The sequence below is a fragment of the Corapipo altera genome, unplaced genomic scaffold (assembly GCF_003945725.1).
Source record: "Corapipo altera isolate COAL_440 unplaced genomic scaffold, ASM394572v1 61411, whole genome shotgun sequence".
In the NCBI taxonomy this organism is placed as follows: domain Eukaryota; kingdom Metazoa; phylum Chordata; class Aves; order Passeriformes; family Pipridae; genus Corapipo; species Corapipo altera.
The window spans coordinates 1,344,579-1,367,194 of NW_020884875.1; the positions used below are offsets into that span (position 1 = coordinate 1,344,579).

At 39.5% G+C, this 22,616-nt stretch overlaps 1 protein-coding gene across 2 annotated transcripts in view; it reads left to right on the forward strand.

The window, feature by feature from the left end:
* The window catches only part of RAI14 (retinoic acid induced 14), an 87,026-nt gene that overhangs the window by 7,350 nt on the left and 57,060 nt on the right, over positions 1–22,616 (forward strand). For both annotated transcript variants that reach the window (XM_027634934.1, XM_027634936.1), the window contains exon 2: positions 3,338–3,429. In XM_027634934.1, coding sequence (XP_027490735.1) covers positions 3,394–3,429 — 36 coding nt within the window. In that variant the 5' untranslated portion in view covers positions 3,338–3,393. The remainder of the gene's footprint in view (positions 1–3,337; positions 3,430–22,616) is intronic.

The window sequence follows — 22,616 nt, forward strand, 5'->3', positions numbered from 1 at the left end:
ATATAAGGACAGCTCTCGGTATTTATTACCACATTTGTTCTGAAAGCAGAGAAATGCCACTATTAGTAGAGAATGCTTCTTGTTAATACCTGTGATTCATTGCAGAAATACAGTTTTGAAGTGTCTTCATGCTCCCTAGTGAATTTCTAGTAGTCACTTCCTATCAAGAGTATTAATGGTGCTTCCTTTTATCCCCCCTCTGGCAAATGAACAGTTGTCGTAAAGCTCTGCTGAATCAGGATGCTGACCTCTTTTTGCATAAATTCCAATAATTACACCCTGTGAGAGGTGACTTCCTCCTTTAAACAGTGCCAAGAGAAGGTAGCCCTCTCCACGCATTTCTGTCTCTACAGTTGAAGGATTATGGGTATTATAATACTTAAACTGTAATATTAATATTTGTGTTTACTTTTTCTTATGGGATAAGGACAGATGTGACACATACTAAGCTTGGGAATGCTGGTTTTGTGTGCTTGTGCATGCTTTTTTAATTATGCTGAGGATTTGAGTTTCACATTCAATGTATAAGATGCACTTAGGCAAGAGGTGAAGCATCCTGTGGGAAAAACAAGTTGTCTTCTGATAGAAACACTTCTTCCTTCCTCAAAAGGGGGAAAACTAACATATTGGGAGTGCTTGCAGATCTTGTTAGTTAGACTCTATTACCAGTTCCTCAGAGAAGAGAGCCCAGCTTTGCAGCTGTTCTGTGTATATTCCTACAAGGAGTTGTCATCTCTCCCCTAGCCTTGTAGTTGGGTATTTTGTTCTCCTTGAGAGTGATAACAAATCTTTCATCCATAGGAGACAAAAATTGTGAGGGGGTAGGAAGGAGAAAGCCTACAGCAGACAATTCTTTGGCAATCTGTATGTGAGGAAAGATTTCTTGTTTTCAATTGCCCACGCATAGGATTTCTTTATATTTTATTAACTGGTCTGACTAAACAGTTCACTTTTTTCAGTCAAATGTATTTCAATTTTAAAATAAAAAGTCCTGTTAAATTTTGGATTTCATGGGATGTTACATAATGTTTCACATCTTTAAAGTTCCTTTATATTGTCAGGGTTTTTTGTTTTTCGCAAAAGTTTTAAAAACAGCTTGGGGTTGTCCTACATTTTCTCTCTCTCTTTCTTTTTTTTTTTTTTCCATGTTGTATGTAAAGAAATCCAGATAAGTAATGGTATTTGTCTTGTCTGTACCCTGGCATTTCTGGTCTTTGCAGTTCTCATCATCCTTAGTGTTACTAGAGGATGATTTAGGAGATTATTAGTCTCTTGCTGAGGTTCAGGCTCCTTTCCAGTGCAGGTTGTGACAGCTGTTGTGCAATTTAAACACTTCATCCAAAGTTTGAGTAGGTGTAGCAGAAATAAAGCAGTATACTTCTCTGAGGGCAACATGAAATAATTCCTTCTTTTTGATTGTTACAATTTTTTTTATTACAAGTAAAAAGATTATTACTGTTTTACAAATACACCACTCAGCCCAAGAAGGAGCTAAGAAATTGTCACTTAAGTCGGGCAGTGAAAAGTTGCGAAATCTATTTTCCTTTTTTCCTTTTGCATACTAAAGAATTAAACAAAATGCCACAAGCCCATTCTCCTTGTGATTAAATGGGAGAACTTTGGATAAAACCCCTCTTCATATGCCTGGAATCAGTCAGGAATCTGACATGACTTCAAAATGACTGCTTAATTAGACTTACAGGAATTTAATTAGATTTAATGATATTTAACAACTTACAGAATTACCCCATCCACATTACCTATTGTTACCTGTTGGAGGGGTGTGGCCTGTGGAAAGTGTGTTTGTGTGTACATACTATATGGGATTTTTTGTTTGTTTGGGGCTTTTTGAAGAAAGGTGCTTGAGTTTGTCCTAACTGGTTATCAGATAAATATGGGGTTGAACTGAATTACGTGTTTACTTAGTACTAATTGCTATTCCTGACTGGTACTTAGCTTTGTATTTTGTAGAAGCATTCATATATATTCTACTAAGAGTATACTGCATAGTTAGATTTTTAAAACTCGTAGTAGAGTGATGGTGGTTATATAGCAGCTTACCTCATAATAATGAGATGTACTTTTATGAAACAATTGAGTCTCACTTTGCTTATCAAACTGTAATCCACTGTTTCTGAAGAGTGATGTGAAACATAGTGACCCTGCGTGACCTATTTGAATTTATGCTCCAGTCCTCATTTCAGTTATTTATTTATCTGACTAGATTTGTAAAACTTCTTCTACTTTCCTTCTAGGGTGGAGGGAGGAAGTTTATACAGCTGAACATCCTTTGCTTTAAACTGTTCCTTCAGAAAGAATTTGTATAGCAGCTAGAACTTGCAGATGAAAGTGACTAACTATTTTCAGTAAGCATACTGTAAGACAAGAAATGTGGAACATTTTTATATGGGTGCATTTGCCAATCCAGATGTACATCGCTCCTTCATTAAGTTTTTCTGCTGTGCTGTAGGAAAAAGCACATTGCCATGCTCCTTTAACATGCTCTTCACTGTTAGGTTTGTCCTGGGTTGGCAATATGTGGTGTAATTGAAGCTTTCTTTAGAAAACTTTGCTCTAGACACTGGCACCCCATTCCTCTGTGAGAGTTTACAGCTTGTCTGTTGCACTAGTTTTATATGTTTGTTCAACTGCTGGTTTTCTCTGCATGAAAGGGAGGAAGGGGGAACACGACTGTGATAGTGCGCTGCCAAGTTATAAGCAGCTATGACTCTAAGAATACAGATAAAATTTCTTATGAGGAAGAATCTAAAACAATTCTTCCAGGAGTAATCTCTCTCTTGCTCAGATAATTCTATCTGCTATGTTGTCTTGAGCTATCCTAGTGTGTGTCATGCATGGTTTAAGTATAATTTTGAATTTAGTTAGTGGTTAGGCTTGTGCATACAATAGTGGCGGTACTTCTGTTACCCAGTGCAGACCCATGGTGAAAGGATAGTGAAGTTTTAATGAGTGACTTTACTTTTGCCACTTCACAGATGGCTACCCTGGTGATAAGGTTAAAATAAGCACTGGGCAGAGAAATCTGCTCCTACATGAACATGTTGGTGATCTAATTATGTAGAGACGTAGCTAGTATAATGTGATACATACTTGAGCTTTTGGTAAAGGTTTGTTCTGTTCTTCAGTGGTCAGTCTTAGGCTTGCTTTTAAGTCTGGAGAAACAGAACGTTTCCTTAGCTAGCTGTTAATCTTTCTTAGAGCTTGAGGGCTAAATCCTCAAAGGGTGATATAGGTATGCAAATTCAATTCAGACTTGGCTGCCAGTGAACTGAATGGTATCGAGTTGGAATCTTATTTTTCTTTCTTTTTTGTTTAGATATTGAAGAAGGATAAAAAGCTCCTCAAAGGTTTGGAAGGTTGAATGTGATCAGCATGAAGAGCTTAAAAGCAAAGTTCAGGAAGAGTGACGTAAGTATTTCTGCTCAGTTTGACTGCTGGTTTCCATGCTGGAAGTAAGTTCTTCACTCCTACCTTGATAAGCTTGTAGGTTAATGAATTACAGAGAAGAAAATCTTTTTCCAAGCACAAAGGCAACACCTGAGTACAGTATGGAGTAAACTGTTTCTATTTGTAGGGCCCTTCTCTGTTGTGTTAATTAACAGTATTTCACTACCCTGGTCCCCATAACTGAATCATACACATGTATGTAGGGTCTGCAGAACTTCAGTTATGTTGTGCTGGTGCCCAGACCGAAACTTTGTTCCAGGTTTAGGATTAAGCCTAGTAAGGACTTTACTACCCAATCATACTTCTGTCTAACCATAATACTGCTCTTATCAGTGTGGTGTTTGAGCACTTAACAAAATGTCTCAGACTGTGGCAGGGTTTCTTTGTCAGTAAGAATACGGGAACCCACTCAGCAATTAGGGTAGCTGTGATTTATCAGCTCTAGTGTGATAGGAGGGGTGGATATGAGGCTGGAGCAGTGAGGAAGACAGACATAAATATGGAGGTCCTCAGGACCATTTTTCAAATGGCATTAAGAGAGACATTAGGCTGTACATCATGTGTCGCCTCTTGCTAGTAGTAGTAGTATCAGTGGAGACTTCTACTTGTATGGTAAACGTACTTCCCCTGGAGCTGTGGAACTGCTGTATCCAGTCCTGTTCTTGTCCTTCTGTTTCTATGCCTACTCATTCCAGGTTTTTGTGCTGCTAGTAAGCAGTCAGTGAAATAGGTGACTTTGTGCTTAATTGACTTTCCAGATATTGTGTGGAATTTGTAACAAAATTCCATGATCTGTGAAGAATGTAACATTTCATTCTTCATCCTAAATTTTTGTTCTGCTCTGAAAGAAGTGATGTGTCTTTTGTCATGGCCAGATTTGCATGGGGTCCTGAAGCAGCCATGTAGGATAAAGATGCTGAAGATGCTTAGGTTTGAAAATAGAGCTTCTTAAGAAGTTTTCATATTCAGGAATAAAATTACACAGTGCACACAGTGTATGCTTTCATGTAAAGATGGTCTTGTGGCACTCCGTCAGAGTGGTGTGTCTTTAATGCTGTAAATACACTGTTACTGTAGCGCCCACCAGTAACAGTGAAGAAGGTAGAGTTACTGTTACAGTGTACCCTGCAGATGTGCTGGTTACTGTTTAGAAAGTCTTTTGAGCTACAGGTTAGCATTTGTTGTAGCTGCTGGATTGGCTTCCTAGCAGCAGCACTGCTCTACTACTATAGTTTAGAAAGAGGTGTTTCTTGAAAGACCAACTCTATAGACAAGCTAAATATGTCAACCACCCTTTGTTTTCTAGAATATCTAGAGCATTCTAGAAATATTCTGGTTTTGGATGCAGGCCAAAACACTTTTAGCTACTTAAGCAGTGTTTGGCTTTTGCTGGTCACCAGACTGAATCAGCCAGTGGCACAGTGTCCTGTGCCACTTCACAACAAATAAAAATAATATCACAAATCTCCGGTATCTCATCTAACTGAACATGCCTTTCAGTTCAGAACTGCTATAGTTTTGTGGTCAGACATTGTTGCTCCTGTTGTAACAAGTGGCAGCAATTGCTATTTTGAGTTCACCTACAGCAGTAAAACTTTTAATAGTCATCTGACTGAGTAATAGGAACAGTCCATTGGCTAATATATGATCACACTTGGAGGTTAGGTGTGCCTGTGTGTTAGGATGACTTCATTCACACTTTTATGCTAGTTAGCTGGGCTGCTTCTCTAGTGCAAAGGCTAAGTGACATGCGTGATGAAACCAGATCTTGCTGTAGCTAGTCCAGCCACTATTATAAATCGCACTGGTTCACTTATTCCTTACTTATCTATCTTTGGTAATGTGTGTGCGCCTCTCCCCAAAATCAAGCAGCATCTGAAAGTAATTGCTGGTTTGATACTGCTGCTGTCTACTGTCTGGAGACAAAGCTGACCACAAAGGATTTTTCAGATACCTAAAATTTAGATATACTGCTCTAAGAGCACAATAGTCTAAATCTGTGACAATCTGGTTTCCTCTGTTTTGAAGCCAAACCTTAAGGGCATAATTCAAAACAACCAACAGGAGCTGTTCTATATTTTCTGCAAGATAAACAAGGAAAATTATCCTTCTCTTCACTTTCTAGAAGCTGCCCTTAGCTATAATTTTTGAGAAGAAAGTGAAGGTCTTTTTAATTGGAATTTGTTGTATTTGTATCTAAATTTATAAGATATGGTAACCACTCTTGGACTGGAGATAAGGGTAAAATCAGCAGAGATGGACAGACTATTTTCCTCATTCCTTTCTAGAAGAAATCTTTATTGTATAATTTTTTAGAACTGAAGGTGTCTTGGGGTAAGGAACAGTACCCTTCTCTGTAAGCTCACTGTTAGCATAAAAGAAATAAGGAGTGGGAAAAGTAGGAAATATGTTTTCAAGGTGCGTATGAGAAACAGGAATTACACAAACACTTCTCCAGCATTGAGGCTGAATGAAGACCACGAAGGAAATTTCACTGATATATTAAAGCTTTCTAAGCTTCTCTGGAGTGACTGAATTCAAAGTGAGCATAACTGCTGATATTCAAGCATATGTCTTGGTGTCAAGGCATTCCTTTGGTGTGTAGTGATGCCAGTCTTGCAGTTTGTGAAAAAGACTTTCCTGCTGCCTCTTTTTTCATATCTACTCTTCTCATCTTGAGGGTATTTGACCCTGTAGTGAGCCAGTTCAGGGAAAAAGTGATGGAAAATTACTTTGTAGGGTGAGTATCAGGTGGATAACTCTCTGCTCTATCTTACTGTAGGGTCAACCCTGAGAGGAATGGTGAAAGTAGGGGGGAACAGCAGGACATCCCTTTCTGCGGTTGTTGCTTGGCTTAGCACTTTAGATTATTGGCCCAAAAAACATAATAGTGGACATGCCAGCAAAGGGGTTGCAGGAACACACAAGGGAATTAGGCTTCTAAATCAGATATTTAGCAAAACTGATATAGTCCACAGCTGAGAGGTGAGAGTATCACTCTTAAATAGAAGAGTGACTCTTCACTTCATGCTTTTACTCTATCTCTGTATCTTAAATGATTTACTATGTGTGAAACCAGCTCCATTAACTGGAGAATCTTTTGTCCTTGACACACTTAATGGCTGTGAAATCTTTCCTGGGGGTGACTGTTGCCATGTGAACATGTGTATTTGGAGAGAAGGAATGAGATTTATCGCTCTGTCACAAATGACTATTGTCAAAGTGATGTGTAGTCACAGGAGGATGCTTGTAGAATAGGAATCTGTGAAGAGGATGCCTAGGTGGGAGCAAAGCAGTGGACTGGAAGCTAAGCAGTGATGTGCAGACTTGAAGAATGTGTAGAACAACAGAAATTGCACTCATGTCTTCACAAAGCAACAAGTTTCTTCTGCCTGAAAAGCTGTATTTTCTCCGCTCTCCCCAGTCTCTTTTGTCTCATTATCAGACTCAAAACCTACCACCTTCTAAACATCTGAAAGCTGATCACCTAAAAGGATGACCACTTTAATTGTTGCAAGCAACTATTACATGTAACACTTGAAAAAGTTGGCATAGGAATACCAGGAACTATCACTTGAAAGCTGAAATTGTAGTTTATTCACACAATGGAGAATGAATGTCTCTATGCAGTAAGACATAAGTTCTTCATTGTTTCTGCTTGGAAAAGCAGATTTTGAAATAATCCAATTAAAACAAAAACAGAGCTACTGATGTCTTATTAGGTCTTTTATTAATATTTGATATTGGAGTGTGTTCTGAAGTGACTAGTCAGTTTGTGGCCTGCCTTCAAAAACATCTAAAATCTTAAACAGGCAGGTGATGGCAAAGTGGATTTTCAAATGTGCAAAGATTAAGCTTGCCTAAACATGTTTTACCTGCTTCTTAAATATTACAAGATGCTCATCAACACTTTTAGGCACCCACACACATTTAAATATCTAGCTCTATGACACTAAGATGAGGTAGGAACGTAAGTGATCTGTTTGGGTAGATTGAATTTTAACTGGTTTTTGTTACTCTAGAAAAGGCATATTATGTGAGGGCTGTGATGGTTTGGATTGTTTTCACTATCATAAATTTGTAAGTGAAAACTGAAAAGTTTTAGAACCATTTTCTGGAGTACCAAAGATGATCTGAAAAACACATATTGCAATTTGTCAGTGGACTGATTTTCTTCTAATTACTACAATTGTTGACTGGACAAGAAGAAGATTAGAATTGGGATTTTTTTCCAAATATCTTCAATACTGAATAATTAAAACAGCGGAGTGTCTTTTAAAGTGGAAAGTTGACTGTGCAGTTCAGCAGAAAATGTAGCTGTTGTCAGAGGCAGAGCCAAGATAGGCTGGGATTTCCCAATGCTAATTGCCAGCTCTAACTTCTGGTATTTCTGGAAATGCTTATTTGTTGTACTATCATGCGGGGGTTGAGAAATTTGCAGTTCTAATTAAAATGTCTTCTTTTTGGATTTTGGTGTAGTGATTGTTCCATACAGCTCAAAATGATGAGATAGCTAGATATGTTGTAGTGCAAAATCTCAGTCTTAATCTAGACACTGTGCTAATTAAGGCTTGGTACCTCTTTTTAATGCCAAATGTTCTAAGTAGCTGGCATCCATTTAACAGTTTTTAAAGTACAAAAGGCTGTGTGAGGGTCTGGAATGGAAAGATTGTTGGGATACATTGTATTGAAATCTCTGTGTTCTCGTGCTCTGACTGAATGTGTGGGAGAACAAAACTTGGGTGGGGCAACTTGAAAAGTAATAACACGTGATCTCCTTTAAACAGCTCTTAATTTGTTTTATCCACTGAAAACTACAATTAACCAAAAAAGGAGCATGGGAATGAAAATTGCTGTATCCACTCTGTGTGCATGTACTACTTACTTTCAGGGTAATTGTGACAAGAAACTCACGTACAAAGTTCACTCTGGCAAAAAAAAGTGAAATGACCATGTTTTCTGACCACTATACACAGTTATATAGAAAATGAACTCTTAAAACTTGCTTTTCAGTGTCCTGCTTTTATTGGATGTTGGATTAAATCAACCTGACACATATCATCATGACTGTAGCTTCACTCGTTTATTTTGTTCAGTAGTAGTCTTTGATTCCACTATTCAGCGTGTAGGGGAAGACTTGATCTCCAGAGTTTGTAGACTGTCCTCAAGCACCTCTTCTTGAGAATGGAAAATTTAACCTTCTCTTCCTCTTGAAACAAGCGGTGTGGCTCCTGATTCTCCCTCTCTCTCAGGAGTCAAAGATTCTACCTTCTACCCCATTTTCTGCTCCTGAGCTATTTAGCTTCATGCCTCCGGTTCTGGACAGCATAAGGCTCTGCTCTAGTCACCTTGCTCTCTCAGCCAAAGCTTAAATGCTTTATGCAGGAAAGAAATTAAACGTGTTCTGAGTGTATTAGAGTAAGACCTGCTTCCAGTTCTGGTCAGTCCAACGTGAACCTCCTGCCAAGTAATGTATTTTCTTTATTATTGACAATAGGAATGTACCTGGAGCACTCCTAAAATTACCTTATTCAGGTGAACTGTAATTCTGGTGTGCCTGAACCCTCTGTAAGGGGGGGCCAGTGTCAGCCCATAAGTTATGTAGCATCTCTTTTAATGGTGGAAAAAAAATGTAATGGAGAAAGCAAGCAAAGACTGACAGATAAGGGTATGGGAAAACAGAAGGAAAGGAAAAAAGTCTGAAAGGGGGGAGAAAGGAGGGACAGTTGAAGCTTTAGGGTCAGAGTTACTATTTTGGTAACTCTTCTGTGAGAAGAAGCAACTGGGTTCTTGTGGATTGCCTGTTGATCGTCTGTCTCTGGATGGGAAAGTACAAAGACTGAGGCTGATATTTGAGGCAGATATTCTATAAACAACCTGCAGCATCTCCAAATTTTTGAGACAGAAAGGAAAGGGAATTGGTAAATGAGAACTGTGCTATGTGGTTTGGAACTGCAATAGGCGAACCTGGGTTTGGAGTTAGCTTACTTTGAATAAACACATGGTTATTTCCTTAAACAGGATTATGAAATGGGAGGGAGTAGGAAGAAGAAAGGCAAATTGGCATATGCAAACTGGAAAAAAACTAGTATTTTTAAATATATTGGTAACAAGAAAGGAATCTTTGTTGTGTAGAGACATTTATTTTGTGTCCTTTTAAAAAGTTCAAAGGCCTGAGTTTGGAATAGTTGGAGAAAAAGCAACTGTAGTTTTTTCATTTGTTTGTTTATCTTTAATAAGATTTAAATGTAAAGTTTTAAAATTATAAATGAGCAGTCTGTGTGTCCTTACTGTGGTGCACTATATCCTCTCTTCCTTTTTGGCACTACTCGTGCCTAATCTGATTTGTCCAGCTGTCGAAGTTGTCAGCTAAAACTCATGTAAAGGAGAGGATTTAAGGAATGGTCCAGTCTTTGTGTTTGAAGGTTGTTGTCTTGTTTTTTGTTGTTAGTAAAGACAATTTGCTGTGAATATCTCCTTTAATATGATCTAAGTAATATAACACCCATACGTTTTATTTTAGCAGAGATTTGAGCCTTAGATTATAGCCTAAGCATATCCTATGCTTATATTTTGGGAGTCTAAGAATGATGTAAGTAGACAACAAAAGCTTAGGAGTTAATCAGGCTGAAAGTGATGTATTATTTGTCTTATTCCAGCAATATTTTCTAGTCCTGTTCTTCAAGAAGCTGTTCTGATTGTTTCAAGCCCTTTTTTGCTTCCTTGCACATTGTCACACTTGTGTCTCATTGAAGTGTTCTGAATATGTCTCATGCATGTTCTGAATGTCTGTTAAGCTTAAGCGTAGATGAGAGTCAGGATATCAGTGGCTATTCTTCCCAGGAAATGGGAAACGTGGACTTGTGTTGTTATTCTGACATGTGAAAAGCTATTTAATGAGCTATTTTTTCTACTTCTAGGTCTAAACAATCTAGACATAGCTGCAACCTCAAGCTTTTAAAAATACTGTTAACATTGTGCTGGCAAAAGCCATCATGGTTGAACATCTTTTAACTACAGCTTTGAGATATCTTAATTTCTTGGACTCACAGCTTCTGTCCACATTTATTGGTACCACAGGTATTGTCTCTTCCTGTATTTAGGTTGTTATGTGGACTCCATACTTTACATTGATGTATTTTGAGGTAGAAAACTTCTTAAGTGTTGTTCTTGTTTCACCTGACACTAGTGCTACTTTATACTGTTTGGATTTCGAGAGGTGACTAGCAAAGCATAATCTGAAACTCAGGCTAAGTTTACTCCTCTACAGCTGTCTGAGAAGTCTCATTCCCCAGCTATGCTGCATGTGTGTATCTCAGATGAAATACACAGCTAGTTGTCCACAACACTTGCACTGACTTGATTACGATGATAGAAGCAAAGGTGTTTTAATAACTTTGCAAGTGATGTGGTTACCAATGCATATGTATGTGTCTGACATACCTGTGTGGCTTGGTTCATGGGTGCATACCTGTTTTCTTTCATCTTTGTTTCTTTGCTGTGTATGATCCTCTTATGAATCTTGTAAACTTGGGAAACCTGTCTGCTTATCCAGAGCCTGAAACAGTGCCCTTTGAAGTCAGAAGAAAGAGTTCAATCTGCTTGGCTGAGCATTGAATCAAGAGTGAAACCCAAAATTCTGGCTCCATGGATGCATATGGTGGGGTTCCAGTGAGGCACGGATTTCCCCTGAATCTAGCATAGAAATACATGTGGTTATTGAGAATGCTCAGATTGTTGGCTTGTCCAACAGTGTCTTCTTTTTGGTATGTAAAGTAGCTTGAGTTTTTGTTGTATTCCCCCTTGCTTTGTTTGTTTGTTTGGCAGGTCATTGCTTTTGATATGATGTGATTCTCTTCAACAGGATTAATGGCAGCCCCTCAGTGACCTTGCCCTTCAGGTCTGTATTTCAGATGTATAATCCGTAGGTATATAGGAAGTTTAACTCAAAGGCACTACTTGAGATGTAGATGAACTCTGGAATCTTCCAGGAAGAAAGCAACAGCATGAGGGTACAGAGTGTTAGTTGATGTGTTGTTTGTGAGCACTTTTGCTGCACACCCCAGCTGCAGACAGATTGCTGCATTTCGAAACAGAGGGAGCTTCATCATGCACAAGCACTTTATTAATCATTAAGAAAAGCCATAGCATGCTGTCAGATTCATGTCTTCAGTTGTTTTGCCTCTATTGCTTCTTGTCAACAGGCACAAAATGCGTAAAATTGTGTAGTAATGAAATCAGATTTGAAACTATGAGTCTCTCTACAACCCTTTTAATGGTGTATGAGGGGATTTGGTTGAAGGCAGTGCTTTGTGAATACAAGTGTAGAAGCTGTTTTATCTGTAAATGTGTACTTGCCTTGGAGATTGATTCCTAAAGGCCTTAGGTCAGAATCATAGAATGCTTTGGGTTGGAACGGACATTTAAATGTCATCTAGTCCAACCCCCTCCTGTGACTAGGGACATCTACCATTAGATCAGGTAGCTCCAAACCTGGTCCAACCTGACCCTGGATGTTTCCAAGGATGAGGCAATCTACAGCCTCTCTGGGCAACCTGCTCCAGTGTTTTACCCCCCTCATTGTAAAACATTTCTTCCTTTACATCTAGTTTCAGTCTACCTTCTTTTAGTTTCAAACCATTATTCCTTGTCCTATTGCAGCAAGCCCTGCTAAAAAGTCACTCTCCATCTTTCTTTACAAGCACCCTTTAAGTATCAAAAGGCTACAATAAGATCTCCTGAAGCCTTCTCTTCTCCAGGCTGAGCAACCCCAACTCTCTCAGCCTGTCCTCAGAGGAGAGGTACTCCAGCCCTTTGATATCCAATGGGTCTATGTCTTTCCTATGCTGAGGACCCCAGAGCTAATTGCTCCAGGTAGGGTCTCATGAGAGCAGAACAGAGGGGCAGAATCCCCTCCCTCACCTGCTGCCCACCCTGCTTTGGATGCAGCCCAAGACACGTTTGGCTTTCTGGGCTATGAATGCACATGGCCGGGTCATGCCCAACTTTTCATCCACTGGTACCCTCAAGTCCTTCTCCACAGGCCTGCTCTCAACCCCTTTATCCCCCAGCCTGTGTTGATGCCCTGGCCCATGAGCAGAACCTTGCACCTGGTCTTATTGAACCTCATGATGTTCCCATGGGCCCACTCTTTGAGCTTGTCCAGGTCCCTCTGGATGGCATCCTGTCCTTCAGGTGTGTCAAATGCACCACTCAGCTTGGTGTCATCTGCAAACTCGCTGAGGGTGCACTTGCTCTCACTGTCTGTGTCCCAGATGAAAACATTAAGCAGTACTCATCCCAATATAGACCTCTGATCGCTGACCTCCATCTCTGATGAGGTTAATTTACTGATCACTGACCTCCTCATCGCTGATCTCCATCTGGACATGGAGCTGTTGACAAATACCTTCTGGATGCAGCCAACCAGCCAATTCCTTGTCCACCAAACAGTCTATCAAAGCCATGTCTTCAATCTAGAGAGAAGGATATTGAGGGAGGCCATACGTTGACCACATTATTCCTATGTGCTTATAAGGGGAAGAAGCAGGACACTTTTCTTTAATTCCTTTAGCTGTGGCTAAGGGAACCTGAACAGCTTATTTTGTGCTTATGCCTTATGTTGTCGATGGAGGAGGACTGCAAATTCAAGCTGTCTTGGAGTGTATTACTGGCACAGTAATGGCATACTTAAGGGTAGGATTTTTCTGGATTACTTTTTGACCACCCAATTGTGTTCCTGTCCCACTTGGTACAAACAGTCTATTGCTGTCTAATTTTGCTGGATTTGTCTCACAACTGTCTCCTGTCATGTTAGAGCGTGATAAGTACAACAGGCAGCAGGTGTGTGTCCCTGCGGCTCTCTTGCAATAGGTGTTGCAAACAGGGCTCTGTGTGTGAAGCACTGTACAGCAAGAAGCTGCCCTAGGCTTCATGTTCAACAGCAGTTTTTTTTATCCAGTAGTGAATACCACTTCTTAATGCATGTGTTGTTTGCTTGTAAACTCAAGAGTTGCTCAGTGTGTTTTGGTTTTGTTGTTCTTAGTGTAGGATCCTTGTGTGCAAGCCAGGTCTCGCTTCAGCTGGATTGCTGTGCTGGTTATTTAGCATGCTGTGCTCTTGAGAGGAAGGTTGTGTTATCCATGTGTTTGTGAGGAACATTAGCACAGATTAGTGTCACGGCTAAAAATTCCTGAAACTTTCCTGTGGTGGTGCAGTGCAGCTATCCCCGTTTACTCAGATGATGGTAAGATGCATGAGGTCAGATGTAGGCTGTTGGAGTTTTATGTTTGTGAGTAATTTTGCTTTTCTGAGAAGGTCATTTGAGAGAAAAAGTAATTCATATTAATTGATATTGCTTGCTAAACTCTGATATAGTGAATGGGATGGGGCAAACATGAGCGGGGTGTGGGGAAAATGGCTACAGGTAAGTTTCTTCTGCTGAAGGCTGACCATTGGTTTCTGTTATATTGCCTAGGATTTTGGAATAATGTATGATATGTTTTTTCACATTTTTCAGTGTGGATGCTTGGTCAGTCATTACACATTAGGTGATAAACGCTACAGGTTTTTTATTATTTTCTTCTTTTAATTTAGACTAGCTGGAAAAAGATGGGACCCTCCTGTGGCCATAGAAGGCTGTGTTCAAACTCATTCTCTGTATCTTTGCACAGTTTTGGGCAAATGAGCAAGTCTGGCTGCTGTTTCACCTTGTAAAATACATAGTATCTACTTCATTTAGCTGTGCAGTGTCGAAGGGAAGGCACCAGGTCCAATATGAGAGTTTCTGATACAAAATAGAAGAATATTAAATTAGTGTTCTTCAGACACTAGGAGGGCGAGTTTAGTAAATTAACTTGTAGGTGAAATGTGCTTGGCGTTTTTCCTTCTGGTAACGTAAGAATGTAATTGTTATGCCGTTGTGTATTTTTCCCAATCCATGCAAGTGAGTTTCCATGCCTGGAATTTAGATTTATAATCTGCTTCCCCTCCCTCCCAGCACCAATGTGTCATGATACTTTGAGATGGAGGTCAAGTCACTTTATAATTTATTCTTGAAATGCTAAGTTGCCTCTTTGCTGTGATGGTGGCTCTGGTTGTGTCTGTCTATAAGCTAACAGGAAAAAAGTCTGCTATCTAGAAATTAGACCTAAATATTACTTAATGACAGATTTCCTCCTGCTCTTTGGCAGCAGCAATTCTTGCACTCATTCTCCCCTTCTGTCTCCTGGGTAACTCCCATGGGTTTAATAACTGTGGTTGGGACAAAAATTTAATTTTCTTAAATTTATGTTTCTCTTTTTAACACTAATAGGTTTTTTGTTGTTTGAGTCCCCCCTCCCCCACTGGTCTCTAAATTACCTCTGTAGTGCTTAGTATCTTCAGTTTTATGAATGTAGGATTGTTTTGGCTCTGTACATACAGCAAACACAATTAGAAAATTACATTCTTTGACATCAGAAAAACAAATTAAGCATTTTCAAGTAGCTCGTACATAGTACATGCACTGAAGGCGGCTGAAAACAAACTTAGTACAATCTGATTTAGAGGGAGGGGAACAGGTACCGTAAATCTTGCCATTGGAATTGACTTAAGCTCCTAGTTGAGAGCTTAAGCTCCCAGTGTGAGAACTGCCAGCGTAGTGCAGTAAAGGAAGGAATGGTTAGAAGATCGGAAGAAGGGCTCAGTCCTTCATCTTTCAACAGCAACCTTGTGCAGGGATTTGTTAGCCCACTTTCAATCATTAAAAATAAGGGAGAGGTGTGTAAAAATATTTAAATGAAGTAGTTGGTATGGATAGAAAAGTGATTCTGCAGTACTCAGATACTGTGGAAATATGAGGACTGTGTAAATTCTCTTAGAGACAAGCAGCTTTTACCATACCCAGACTAACTTCTTTCTCAACTCTGCATAGCTTAAGACTCGTCAGACTGTTCTGACCTTGGTGTGTCTGCAGGCTGTTGTTGTAAACTTTTGTCTCTTGAGTTTCCCCCTGTTTAAAATCTCCGGGTAGTTTGTGGAAGTGCTGCCGTTGCACACTGCTGGAAATCTGACCTTTACAGGGCACTGGAGTTTGTCCCAAATGTGTGTAGTAGGACTGCATGAGGGTTGCATGGACACTTCCATCAGTAAGAGTTAGAGGGGTGATTTTTAAATATGGATCCATTAATGGCCCTGAAATTGGTCTCCTTTAATGATCTTTTCTGAAAAGTTGAGACCTGTGTTTGTGGTGACAAGGTGCTCAGAACTTTGTAGGACCACATCTTTTACATTTAAGTAGTTCAGTTGTAGGATTGCTCCCAGTTTTTCTCAATGCATGACCATGCTCTGACCTAGAACATGTCTCCTCCTCTTGTTTTCAGTGCGTGGGGGGATTCTGGATGAATTGTCAGTTTTCACACACAGCTGAAATGCATCTTCTTTTCAAGTATGTTTGAATAATCCATAGTGATTAAGCAAAACAAGTAGGAAAGAATGTGATCTTGCTATATGCCATTGTAATGACCCCCTCTTTGAAATAAATCAGTTGTTTGTCAGAAGACTCATGTCTGCATAAGCACACGACATTGCTACAGACAGGAAGTGCCCTAGTCTGTTGACCTCGTCTCCCAGGGAAAATCGAAGTTCTCATTAAATTAAGAAAAAACAACAAAAAAACCCCGAACTTGTCTTAGTGTAAGACAAAGGCAATAATATGTATAACCTCTTTTTTTTGTTGTTGTTTATGAATGTGGAATTTGATACTTAAATTGCTTTTAAAACCTTTGTAATGCAGCTGAAAAGAGTGAGGTCAGATGTATTTTCTTAGGGTTGTATTACACTGCACAAGGGTGAACAGGAAATGGTTTAAAGGAATGCCAAGAAGCCCCTATTCCCTAACCAATTCCCTTGTCTTCTTTTTAACCAGCTTTATTTCACATTGCATGCTTCAGCTGCTATAAGCATTTCTGGGTTGAGAATAGGGGAAAGTTTCAGTGTGTTCTTAAGTTACATCATCCAAGCTCCTTTGCCCGCAGTTTAATGAAGAAAACTGTCTGGATTTTAAATACAACTGTATACAGACCAAGTGTAGTGAAACAGATCTTGCTATATGCATTTCTCATCTGTTAGAAGAGGTATGCTACCTTATTAACGCTAGAAATGATGGTAGTTTAATGTGAGAAGAATATTCATCACAATTTCCAATAATTGACACTGTTTTGCAGGAATTTATGCAGTACCTTCCCCATTTATTGACTTTATTTCATGAATTCTAATTTGTCTGTTTGGAGATAGATTTTTTTTTTTTTTTTTTTTTTGAAAGCAGCCTTTTTTTTGGTCTTCAAGTCTAAGCCTAGAAGAGTGAAAAAATCTTAAGTGTTGCCAAATCTATGCTCTTAAAAACTATCAAAATCAAATAATCAAAGAAAAAAGAAACTGAAACCCGAAACTCAAACTCAGATTTAAGTCTTTCTGTACCATACACTCCCTGAAATGTTTAAGACTGTTTATATCTCTTTGGTCGCTTTGCTTATCACCTGGAATATCCGGTTAAGTAACACGAAGGAACATCTTGTAGAAAAGAAAATTTGGAAGTAGGGGTTTCAAAGAGCTGCAGGGGAAATAGCTTGTTTTCTGGAGATGCAGTGATCTGTACACAGCATGATTCTTGGGCTTCCTGCTATTCATAGGTGAGGTAAGTCCCTTCCTCTATGGGGAAGGTTCTTTGCTATGGCAAGTCACCTCTTTCTGAGGCTTTGATCAGACGTAATGAATGCTCTCGTAACACCTAGCTTCTAATCTAAAAGCTCATAAATTTTTTCATACCTGATCTGGCTGATTCTAGGGGTGTATTTGGTGGTTGTACCTACTGACTGGTTGGTAGGGCAAATCTTGCAAATCTTAGCAACGTTTGCCAGAGTGCTGCTAAACTGAACATGCAACGCTAAACCAGAAATGTACTAAATTCCTTCACAGAGTGTGTGTGATGTGAATTTTTTATAGTCTTGTCTCTTCATGACTCATTTCAAACACATACACATAAGCATAAGTTCCAAAAGTAACCTACTGCTTATCTTAAAATATCCTTAAATAGTCACACTAGAAATTATCCTGTGCTGTTTCAAACTTGGATATCAACTCAAGATGTCTAAAGTATGACAAAACTAGATAAGCTGACCAGTAGTGTTGGTACACATTCAGGAGTTTAAACTTATGAATGTCCAGCTCCTGTCTCACTCAGAAGATGAGGCTGTAACTTCTTCTGAAACTTCTGAACACAGTGATTCGGCTTTCCAGAATTCAGCAGCTTTGCTTGCCACCTAGCATAGGTGATCTCTAGTAACAGTGTTTACAGAAGTCCAAAATATTTGCACAACAGTAATTATTAAAGAGGACTAGGAGCTCTGGTTATGAAATCCATCACCTATAACAATAATTAACAAGGAGTGGTTGTGTAGAAGGCATGTAGTATGCTAAGAATCTACAATTACAGCTGAGTGCCTGCTACATGACATCAAAACCTTGGTGGTTGAATACTGTAACTCTTTAGACATGGGGGCAGGACCTAATAATGAAATTAGAGAGTCTTCTTCAGTCTTTCTGACATTTGTAACTCTAGACTTAATTGGTTTTCCATGCAATTAATCCTTATCAAATGTGTGATTTGTTGCGGCTTTGGGTTTTAAGGGAAGACTCAAAATTATAGAACTGCTGGTGTTATACCCCTCCCTTCCCCTGCATTTTTGGTCAGTTTTCCGTTTTTTTTCCTGAATTGTTTTGGTAGGAGAAGACATTAACAGAGAAGACAGCCTACCATCTTGTTTTCTGCTTCAGGACTACTCTGGCAAAATCAGCTTGAGACCTTTACTGGATCTTCAGCACTGCTTTCCCCCCTGCAGAGGTGGGGAGGTCACTTCAGTCTCCCTTTGTGGGAAAAGGGTTCGGACATTTGAGATGGCCTGCCACTTCTGAGCCCTGGAGAAAAGTTCTTGGTTGGAAGCAAAACAAACAAAAAAACTGAAGGAAATGTGTCTACTGACATGCAGTCTTTCTTTGAAATAGAAAAATAGGAGCTTGCACTGACATGAATCATCATCATCCATGTTCTGTTCTTTGTTTTCTCTTCAGCTGATAATGGGTGGAGTTCAAAAGTATTTCAAGCTAAACTAACTTCAGAAGACACTAACATGGGAGTGAGTTACCATCAGCCTGAGCCTCTATTGTCCTACTGCAGCTTTGAGGATCTTTTTGGCACATCTTCATGTGGCTTTTTCATGCTGCCCTTGAGGCATTGTGCTTACCAATAGATCTTAGTTGTTGTTACTGCTATAATGAAAAGCATCATGGCTAAGCCGTGCCTCCTTCCCTCTTTCAATATCCCTTTGCTGTTCCCTGCAAGCTTATTGTGTGTCTGTCTGTACCGCAGAAAGCTTGTGCTGGGCCAGGATCTTGCTATACTTAGTGCTGTTATTTTTATCTCCTCATCTTACCCTTGCAGTTTGAGGGGTTCTTCTCTTATAAAGTTTCATTCTAAAATGAAAGCCACATTCCTCTCCCATAAAGTACCAAATGCAGATTATCTTACCTAAAAGAGACACCGTGCTTGTTTGTGGAGCAGCGGGTAAACATAATTTGTGCTATGCAGATTTGCTGAACATTAATAAATTCCAATCACCCAAGCTGATGAAAGACACACATTATCTGTTTCTGGCAAGAATTATATTTCATCTAATTAGGCCCAACTTTAGAACATAGCATTTCATGAGCAAAGTTAATTACAATGTTCTTAGCCTTTGTTACAAGAAAGCCTAGTGGTGGGGAAAATCAGCAGTTGATGTTAATTTGTGTTCTCTTACTTAATGCTTAACTGTCTCAGTCTTTTAGTATGTAAGCTTGCCAGTCCTGCCATGCACTGCAATTTCTGGGGAGAACGTAATTTCAGCTGATGAGAATGACAGGGAGAGAATATTATTTCCAGTCGTGGAAAGCAGTGTAGTGTTCACGTGGTTCTCCCTCCTCAGTGGCTCAAGAGAGTGTGTTTTTAAGGGAGTTAATCAACTGCTTTGGTTTTTTTTTGTATGCAAGGCAACAGGATGAAGTTGCTGTCTTGATGTTGAAAGTACTAAATACATTCTCTTTGTGATCTCCCTTACTTTCCTACTCAATCCTCCAACTTAAACCTCCTTTCCTAGCAAAAAAGTCTACCTGATTTATGTTGTAAATATGACTACATACCCTGCAAAAGTTGTAAGAAAGTTAAGTGACCTTTTTAGAAAACATCACAAGAGCATTTGCAATGTTTGAGATTGGGCAGAATCAGTCTTAGATTTCTTAGATTTCACAAGGTCCTTTATGAGAAGCAGAACTAGCAAAGCCTGGCCTCCCTGTGTGGTTGTTTTGTACTCCTCCATCACAGTACCTGTGGTTCTCACATTCTGGCCTTCAGTGTCTGCCTTTTTTGCTCTTTCTCTGGCATATGTGTAGAGACAATTCTCTCCCACGTCCCCTGTGTGCCTGCTAGGCATCAGACAATGTCTGCTGGGGCTCTTCCCAGTTGCTTAAGCAGGTAGTGCAGGTAGCTGTTTGGCATTTGACAGATCAAACGAAACAGCCAAAGCTCATGCTACAGTCTTTGGTGGAAGTACTGTATTATTCTTGTTAACATAATCACAGGTTTTCATGAAACTTGCATGAGCTTATTTGTCTTGGAGACTGCTTCCTAGCTTTCAGTAATCTTGGAGCAGGCGTACTGGTATAGAATGATCACATAAACCTCCTGGAGGGTTGGGGGGAGAGAAGGGACTGACACCAAATTAAATTTTATTTCTAAAGAAATAATTCTGGAACGAGAACGGGATTCTCTAAGTTGTATTGCTGAGTTTGCTAAAGCTGCCCTTATCAAGGGCTGAAGGTTTCTCTTGGTTGCAAAGTAGTGCTAACAGAAAGCTACCAGCTGGGATCAGTTTTTAAAGCTGACAATTTATGTTCGAGAATAGGGATGTGGTTTCTGCCTACGCTAAATAAACTTGTTAGGAGATCCAATTCCACTCTGTAAAATAGATGCAATTATAAAAGTAGTGTCACATTGAACTTGTTTAATAAAGCTACTTAACATGGCTGTTTTGGAGACTGTCTTTGTTTCTGCAGGCATCTGGCTACACTTGCAATTTGAGAATAATCAAGGGTAGATTTTTTTTTTTTCTCTGGTGCTTTGTGCAACAGGACTTTCAGCCTTGGTTGAAATGTTAGGGTAAATTGAACTCTGACACACATCTGCCTGCATTGTTTCTAGTAAAATAAGTAGACCCCATCCTTTTGCTATATTGAATTTTTTTTTTCTTTCTACCTGATGTCTTGAATGTTGTGTGGATCGGCACAACCTCTGGTCAAACAATGGTCATACTCTGTCACTGTCATTGTGTGAGAACTTTAATGATACAACTTGCATCCTATTTCTTGCTATTCTACACTGTGGATGCAGAAAATAAATGAAAGAGAATAGCATGTTTTGTCATTATCATAACCATGCTTTGTTGTATGATGTAAATTTTCCAGCTTCACTCTTCAGACATGGAGGTTATTGTCTCTTGCACATCTAAAGATGCATGTGCAGGAATGCTGTCTGTCTAGTGGCTGCTCTGTCCAGGTTGCTACCTCTTTCAACTTGTCAGGGCAGCAGAGGTTTAGCCTAAAACCCGGTAGTGATTAGATAGTTTATATGCAAAACATGTATCTTCTGTATGGGAGATATGTATATCATTCTTACTGGCTTTCTCAGGAACCTTTCCCATGAGCCTGTTACCTGGACAAGGTACTGTAATCTAGTGAACATTCAAGATGTATTACACTAAGAGCAAATCTGTCTGGCAGATTCTTGCATCTCAGGCAAATACAAGTCAGGGATGGACAAATTCTGCAACACAAATTCTGTGGATAGCTTGGGAGATGCTCTGTCTGTGAGAATGAACTCTTCATGGTCTTGTTTGCCATCCCTTGGCTTCCCATGCATCTTCTGGGAAGATCAGTAAGCAAGATGCTTCACTGTAGGGAATTGACATTGATACTGTACAGATGTAGTGGCTTCCATAACCTTTTCCCTTAAGCACACACATGAATCTGAGTGCAAAAAAAGGACTGTTTAGAGTAGGTGAACTAAAACAGTTGTGGGATTTGAGTTTTGAGACAAAGAGATTTTGCCCTCTTCTCTGGGGAGGTGTTGGAACTTGTAGCAAAATGCATCAAACCACAGTCTGCATAGCTTTGAGGAGTATAGTACATCGTAGTGATACCATCTCATTTGAGTTGTACTGTTTCTACTCGTGGTGTTTCAATAGTGCTGTTGTTTGGTGAGCCTGGGATGCTCTCTGGAATGATACAGACCAAGGGATTGCCCATTGAGTCATCTGTGGCAGAGCAAAGACTGCAGTAGGAAAGTATGTTCTAAAAGCAAATCTTGCATTCAGTCATAAAAACAGGACTTTGTAATGCTGCCCTTTGTAAAACCCAAGCAATCAGTGGCCTCTTCATTAGGACACTTAAATCCCTGACACTACAAAGACCTTACTACACAGACTTCTTTTTCCTTCACTGCTTGCAAGCTGAGTTGGGTTTGCAAGGAAAAGCTCTGGTTCCCATTTTCATCTGAAATATGAACTCTGCTTTACATTCCTGACCTGTAACAGAGCTATTTCAAAAACATGCTTTTTCTCCTTCAAAACAGCATGTGTTGAATTATAATGGCCGATCCTGCAATGCAGACATTTTAATTTTCAACAGGCATGAACGTCTGCAAGGAGGTGAAAGTTCAGGGTGAGGGGGGAAGGCTAACTCAGAAAATATGAACAGAAATATGTTCCATTCCCAACCCCCTGTTCTTTAGAGCATTCTCTCCAAAAGAAATTAAAACCAGAAAGAATTTTAGAATTATTTTTATCTTGAGAAGAATTTGATGCCTGTTTGAGGTTTTGGAATGTAAGTCATGAATAAAAAAGCAGTCTTGTGTTTGTGTACAACTTCACAGTATTTAGATGGTGGGGGGAAAATACACCTTTGAGGTCGAAAAATAGAACTGTAATTATGTAAAATATGCAAAGGTAACTGTCTTGCTTAGCCTTGTCATCTTGGCCTAGAGGAAGGGGAGCCCTTCTGCAACCGGTGTTTCCCATTGA